Consider the following 7,458-nt stretch of genomic DNA (forward strand, 5'->3'; position numbering starts at 1 on the left):
TAGCTTTTTATTAACAGAATATATGCATGTGTAACTTTTACAACATTGTCCCTTGCTTCTGTTTCACTTCTGTTTCAACTTTTCCCTTTCCTCCCTCCATCCCCTCCCCTAGATGGCAGGCAGTCCCATACATGTTAAACATGTTAAAGTATATCCTAGTTACAATATATGTGTGCAGATCCATATAATTCTCTTATTGCACAAGAAAAATCGGATTCAGAAGGTAAAAATAACCTGGGAAGAAAGCAAAGATGTAAGTAGTCCACATTCATTTCCCAGTGTTCCTTCTCTGGATGTAGCTGATTCTGTCCATCATTGATCAATTGGAACTGAATTAGATCTTCTCTTTGTCAAAGATATTCACTTCCATCAGAATACATCCTCATACAGTATTGTTGTTGAAGTGTATAATGATCTCCTGGTTCTGCTCATTTCACTTAGCATCAGTTCATGTCTCTCCAAACCTCTCTGTATTCATCCTGCTGGTCATCAGAATTTAGATTTGGAAGAGAACCTCAGGGATATGAAGGGTTGTCATATAGAAGAATTAAGAGTTGTTATATTTGGCCCTATAGATCAATGGATGAAAGTAGCAAAGTAACAAAATTAGGCTTCCTGTCAGGCAAAACTTCTATTAGAACTATCCAGAAGGGGAACAAAATGCTCCAGAGAAGCAGCGGGACAGGCTGTAGGTCTGTAGGTTATGGTGGGCATTCCTTTTGGCTGTGGATTTGATTAGATGGTTAATAAGTCCCCTTTCCAAATCAAAATTCTGTGATTTTATGACATATGTCATTGCCTTGTTCCTAAATTTTAATTAAGTTCAAAGGACAGATAAAAACCAGAAAGTAGATATGTGTCTTTAATGATGTACCCATTTCTGGATATATAACATGTAAAGTGCCTGAAATTTCAGTCAGTACCATTCCTTCTATGGCAGTTGCTAGCTCCTTTTTCTCACCTTCCCAAACACATACCTTTATCCTTTTCTCACACTACATGTGTTGAATTCTCAAACTTGAAATCTAGCAACCTTCTTTAAACTACTGAGTTTATTAGACTGAAAAGAAGAAATATATTTCCCCCCACTCTTGGATTATATAAAGAATTGCAGGATTCATCTAATCAATCATCTTTCCAGTGTCTACTATTCTCCTTCACTTCCTTATTTCTACGAGTAGTGCCATTATTCTTCCAGTCACCCAGACCAGAAATCTGGGAATCAACTTTGACTACTCATTCTTACCATATTCTGTCAATTCCTCTCTCAGTTTTATTGTTTCCATTCTGTTTCTTCTTCAACCATTCTAAGTAAGCACTTTATTCCTCATTCTTAGACTATAGTGTACCTCCTAACTGGTATCCCTGCCTCTAGTAGTCCCTACCCTCTTCCAATTCATTTTTTTAAAACAATTCTCAGTAGTAATAATAATAGCTATCATGTATAGCTTACTATGTTCCAAGTACTATGACTAAGCACTTTACAATTACCTCATTTGATCTTCACACAACCCTGGAAGATAGGTGCTATTATTAGCTCCATTTTATAGTTGAGGAAACTGTGGCAAACATCGAATAAGTGACTTTTCTAGAGTCACATTGCTGTAAGTATTTAAAGTCTTCCTGAGTTCAGGCCCAGTGCTCTATTCATAGTGCCATCAGCTACCTCTTAAGTGTGACTTTTATTATAGATCCTACTCAGAAAATATCTAGTGACTTTCTATTGTAGTAGAATAAACTCCAAACTCCCTAACCTGGCTTTCATGGACTTTTTTTCTTGGTATTCCTGGTTCCTTTTTTCTATGCTCCCACTGCTCTTTGTATATTTTTATGACTGAAATACCAACTCAATTCCCTCCTTCCCCTACCTCCCTTGTAAAACCTTACTTGTCCTTTAAGGTCTAGCTCAAATGCTACCTCTATTATTAATTTTTCCTTGATTCTACTTCCTGGTGCACTTCCCCTGCTCCATTCCATACCTTATCAGTGATGATCATTGTGTAGATTTTTGGCTAGGGAAATCAGGGAAGTTATCACGGACAAGGTAGCATTTGATCTGAGCCTTGAATGATGAGAAAGGAAGGGAAGGGAAGGGAAGTTGCTATAGGGATATGAAGGACTATAAGATTTTCATCCTTCCCTTAAGAAGCTTTGCAATCTGATTGTGTAGACAAGATAAAGACATAAAGCTCAGATATTCAAAATAATGTATAGAGGTTGTCAAATGAACATTATAGATAAGTGCTTCAGAAGATTGGAAGTGGGAAAGGAGGTTGTAACAGAATAGTCAGAAAAGGCTCAGGAAGGAGGTGGATCTGAATTGGGCTTTGGGTAAAGATTCAGATAACTGAAGAAGAGAAAAGGAAGGGTAATCCAGATATAATGAGGAAGAGATAGTAAGTAGTTGATGGTGCTAAGAATGAGATAAACAAAGGCAAAAATAGATCTGTTTTGAGAAAACACAATGATTAGGTCCATCTATCAGTAGCAGAAGGACCTTGTAAGGAGAAATGGGAAATACAAAGAAGTAGGTTGTAGCCAAATTATAAAGGGCCATAAATATAGTTGGCTAAAGTGTGTGGGTTTTGTTTTATAGGCAATGGGACCCACTGAAAGTTTTTGAGTAGGAGAATATGAAAATACCAAATGTTTTTGAAGATTAATGTATCTATGGGGTTCAGGACTGGTTAAAGAGACTGGGGGCTGGGAGGCCAGTTAAATAACAAGGCTTGTAATTATCCAGGTGAGAGGTAAGGAAAAGGGCATGAAGGCAATGGGGATGAAAAGGCAAGAAACTCTGTTAAGAGAGAATATAGAACTAACCACAGATAGAGAAGCTTTGTCTTATATTTTGAAACATAATTATGGCTTCTTTATTTTTTTTTATTTTTTTTTCTGGCTTCTTTAGACTTCCTAAAGTAAGAGAAAGAACTAAAAGGTCTTGAGAGATCCAGCCAAAATATATCTTGTGACATATTTTTGCACCATTAAAAGTGTATCACTCTATGACCTAGGTTAGCATATAATACTAACAAGGAGAAAAGTTTGATCTCTGCAGGGACTGCTTAGGTTTATTATGTTCTATGGTGATGGACTGTAAGCCTAGGCCTGAAGGGCTGTCTTGGAAATGTTTGCTATTTATCACAGGATAAATGAGAGAGTATGAATAGATTAGTGCAAATCTTTCCCCACTGTTGGAAAAACAACTCATAGAATAGTTCCTTCTGCTGATAAGTCAGTATTGTTTTGTTTGTTTTTTAAATGGGAAGAATGGACTGTGGCAAATTAATGCTAGAGCAGGGAGGGGCAGTTGCAAATTATAATTTCTTTTCAGTTTACCTCTAGTAAAGGCTGCCTTTTATGGGAGGGATTTGAACTCTCTCACCGCCCCCTCCCCCCCTTTTCCTCTATTAATTGTTCGCTTTTCTGTGACATAAGCTCTCTTTCACCTTCTTGGGCTGAATATATGAACTAGGCTAAATCACTAGGAAGAAAGGAAAGAAGGAAGGAGAAAGAGAGGGAAGGAAGAAAGTAATGGAAGGAGGAAGGAAAGGAAAATGAGAAGAGAATAATTGCAAAAACTGATAGTGCGTGATGCTTTAAGGTTTGCAAAGGGTTTCACAACAGTTTCCTTAATTCACACAATAGGGCTATGAGATAAGGTTCTACATGTATCATGATCCTCATTTTACAGATAAGGAAAGAAGGGAGAAAAAGAAGGCAAGACACACAGATCACGCCTCCATCTCTTCCTCCAAGAAATCCCCTACTCCTCCACGCTTCCCCGGGGATACATGGAGTGTGACAAAGAGGTGGTTGCAGGGGTCACTCTCAAGGACAGCATGGGCCACAGAGAAGGGCGGCATCCCCTAGCCACAGGACTCTTCCTGCCCCACCTGATGCTCTTCAGTAGGAGCGTCCCTTCTCAGTGCTCTCGCCTAGCTCTGGCTACAGTCCAGCTTTTCAGGAGCGTCCCTCGCGTTCCCCTGTTGCTGTCCACAACCCTTATAACCCTGCCCGCTTCCACCTGGCCTCCGCTTGTTCCTGGGATGGCTCTGGAGAACGTGTGCAGCTGGCAGGCGCCCGAAGGCCTACAGCCTCGCCTGCCTGGGGCCGGGGACTGGGCCCTCCCCAGGGGCTGTGAGCCCCGTGCTTTTCTGCAGACACGGGGCCCAGAACTGGCCCACGGCACCACCACCCTAGCCTTCCGATTCCGCCACGGGGTCATTGCCGCGGCTGATACCCGCTCTTCCTGTGGCTCCTATGTGGCCTGCCCCGCTTCCCAGAAAGTCATCCCTGTGCACCAGCACCTCGTGGGCACCACCTCGGGCACCTCTGCCGACTGTGCCACCTGGTACCGAGTACTGCAGCGGGAACTGCGCCTGCGGGCTCTGAGGGAGGGCCGGCTGCCCTCGGTGGCAGGGGCTGCCAAGCTGCTCGCCGCCATGCTCTTCCGGTACCGGGGCCTGGGGCTGTGTGTGGCCACAGCTCTGTGTGGCTGGGACCAGGCCGGCCCTGCCCTCTTTTACGTCTACAGTGACGGGACCCTCCTGGCTGGCGACGTCTTCTCCGTGGGGTCCGGCTCGCCCTATGCCTATGGGGTGATGGACCGGGGCTACCGCTACGACATGACCATCCAGGAGGCCTATTCTCTGGCTCGCCGAGCTGTGGCCCACGCCACCCGCAGGGATGCCTACTCAGGGGGCTCTGTGGACCTGTACCACGTGAAGGAGAGCGGCTGGGAGCGAGTGTCCCGAGAGGACGCCTGTGTGCTGTATGCCAGCCTGCAGGAGACCGGGGACCAGGGGGAAGAGACCTCCCCTCCGACCTCCTGAGCCGTCTCTTCTGTGCCCCACTTGTGCTTGGAGCTCACTGAACCACCCCGCCAAAGGGCCAGGGGGATTCCGGCACCAGAAGAGGGGGCTCTTGGAGGCAAAGAAGACTGAGAAACGCTGGGAGGAGCTAGCAGTATGTGGACAGCATGCTGACAAGGGGGCCAAGTGAATGAAGACCTCCCGGGACCCCGTCATCTGGTTCTATCCTCTCCAGATCTCCTTCTCAGCTTCCTGGAAGCCTCCACCCAGACTGGACGCTGCCTTCCAGACTAATTGACTTCTGTCCTTGTCCTCTGATCACTCCCACAGATCATTCAAGCCTCCCCCCTGCTCTGAATTCCCCCCAAGAATGTAAACTGGGCTCCCTAGATTCATTTTCCTCTCACCCGTTTCTCCCTCTGTGCTCTCACACGTGTTTTTTCCAAGCCTTTCTACCTTTTTGTTTTCTCCATCGAGACCAGTTCCTTCCTGCTTTTAGCTGTTTCTCTCATCTGCTCTTTCCCTTTCTTTGTTTTCTTCTAATTCTGAAGGTGGAACCACTTTTGGCAGCTTCCCATTGTTCCCTCCACCCTCATCCAACACTGCCCTCAGCTCCTCCCCGCCTGATTCTTACACTAGGACACCGGGGATGCTAGAGTCTGACCTCTATGCAGGGGTTAATTAATTTCTGAGACTCAATGCTTCCAGCGCCACAGTTCTATAGTTCTGTGTGGCCCTGCTCTGTCAGAGACTAGGGATTCTCTTTGGGGGGAGAAGGGGGAACAAATCCTGGGGCTGGGCTGCCTTTTCCTGTAAGGGCCGTAATCTCCAAATTATTAAAATTAAATTCAACCAATATTTATTATGCACCCAACTATGTGTGGCAGTGTCTGGGGTAGGAAAGGGAGATGAAGATGAACTTTTAGTTCAAAATAGCCTTTATTCTCAAGAAGCTTACAATCTACCAACGTGAATCTTCCTTGCCTCTACCCCAGGCTTATTTTTGTCCCCCATCCTTCCCCTTTCTGTGGTCAGTCTTGACTGCAAGGTCTCTGGAAAGGTGACAACTTGATTAGCATAGCTTTGTCAGAGCCTATACTCTCCTTTTTCTGTCTCCAGGACGGGGAATAGCACTGTTTGCTACTAGAAAGGCTCCAGAGACGCAGCCCCTTCCCACCATCCCTTTGAGAAGAGGTTTTATTTCTGGTTCATTAGGAGGGGGTAGAAAAGAGGGAAGAGGATGTGGTACCCAACCAAACCATGCCCTTGGGGGCCTCTGGACCTGGAGCTTTGGTTTGAGCAGACTTGCCTCAGTCTGAATGAGCTTTCTCTGAATCTTATAGACAGATGCTTTAGAGGTTTCAGGTTAGGGGGATAGCCCAGGTTCTTTCCCTACATATTTCATTCTCAACTGGGAGGTACACAAATGCTATAGTATTTCTGATCATGCAGATTAGCTATCCCCATGTTCTTGGCTTCCTAAGGAGAAATGAAAGAAGGTCTGCAGAAAGGGCAGTCACAAGAGCCTGTTTCCCCTCCCCAAAGCCACTATCTCAGTCCTTCAGGATATGAAAAGAGCATGACACTAAGGATTTCATGAATTGCTTCCTGTCTAGAGAACAGTTTCATTCTGGAATAAAGTAGACCAACCACCTTGATTGTTCTACAAAGAATAGACACATGGGGATGGGGGCAGGGGGAGAGAAACATTTGTCTATTAACTGAGATTGAGAGGAATAAGATAGAGGGGAGAGGTTGAGGTACATTAATAAATATGTGTCTTCATTTACTCCTATCTATTTTAATCCTCTTCTTATCGGAAGCCTCCATCCAGACTGGAAGTTGCCTTCTAGACTAAATGACTTCTCTCCTTGTCCTCTGATCGCTCCCATAGATCCTTCAAGCCTTCTCTCCTGCTCTGAATCCCGCCCTCCCCACCAAGAATTTAAATTGGGTTCTCTAGATTCATTTTCCTCTCATTTATTTCTCCTTTGTCCTCCTTTGGGGCTGTGAGACCATCAAACTCAGGCTCATTGGGAATGGCTGAATAACCTAGGGAGGGAGATATTTTGTTGAGGGTAGATCTTAGGTCCTGATTCTTGTTATTTCCCTCTTTTCCATTTATCTTCCTCAGTTGTCATTAAGCAAACGACTGAAAGAGAGACAGAGACAGACAGATGAACAGACCCAGACAGACACACAGAGACAGAGAGAAACAGGGACAGAGAGAGAGCATTTGCAGAAGGGACCTGGCAACATGAGAGAGTCAGAAGGGCCAGGAGGGTCCAGAGTGATGTGGCAGAGAAGAAGTAGACATGATGACTCTGTGGACGGAGGGAGGAGGACCTCCAAAATCAGGAATAGAATGTGGGGAGGTGCTCAAGGTATGTTCAGGTACTAGACCTGGAGAACATAAGGAAAAGACAGGGAAGAGAAATATTTTTGTGTGTGAAACTTGGGCTGAGAAGGGCAGGTATATTGATAGAGTGATATGTCCCATCCCATTTACCTTCCCTGGAGTTGTCCCCCACTTTATCCCTTCAGGAGGTTCAGTCAGTTCACAATTTGTTTGTCAGGTGGCTTTTGTGGCATCTCCCAGGGAAGTCAAAATCAGTGTTTTTATCTTCCATCCTAACTCTTGGAT

The 7,458-nt window shown here is 44.8% G+C and overlaps 1 protein-coding gene across 1 annotated transcript; it reads left to right on the forward strand.

Moving 5' to 3' along the window:
* The first annotated feature begins 4,049 nt into the window (after positions 1 to 4,049).
* Positions 4,050 to 5,004, forward strand: PSMB11 (proteasome subunit beta 11). The gene is given in 2 exon segments (XM_051973782.1): positions 4,050 to 4,829; positions 4,831 to 5,004. Coding segments are annotated over 2 exon segments (954 nt in total).
* The last annotated feature ends 2,454 nt before the right edge of the window (positions 5,005 to 7,458 follow it).

This window comes from Antechinus flavipes, chromosome 2 (assembly GCF_016432865.1).
Source record: "Antechinus flavipes isolate AdamAnt ecotype Samford, QLD, Australia chromosome 2, AdamAnt_v2, whole genome shotgun sequence".
NCBI lineage: Eukaryota > Metazoa > Chordata > Mammalia > Dasyuromorphia > Dasyuridae > Antechinus > Antechinus flavipes.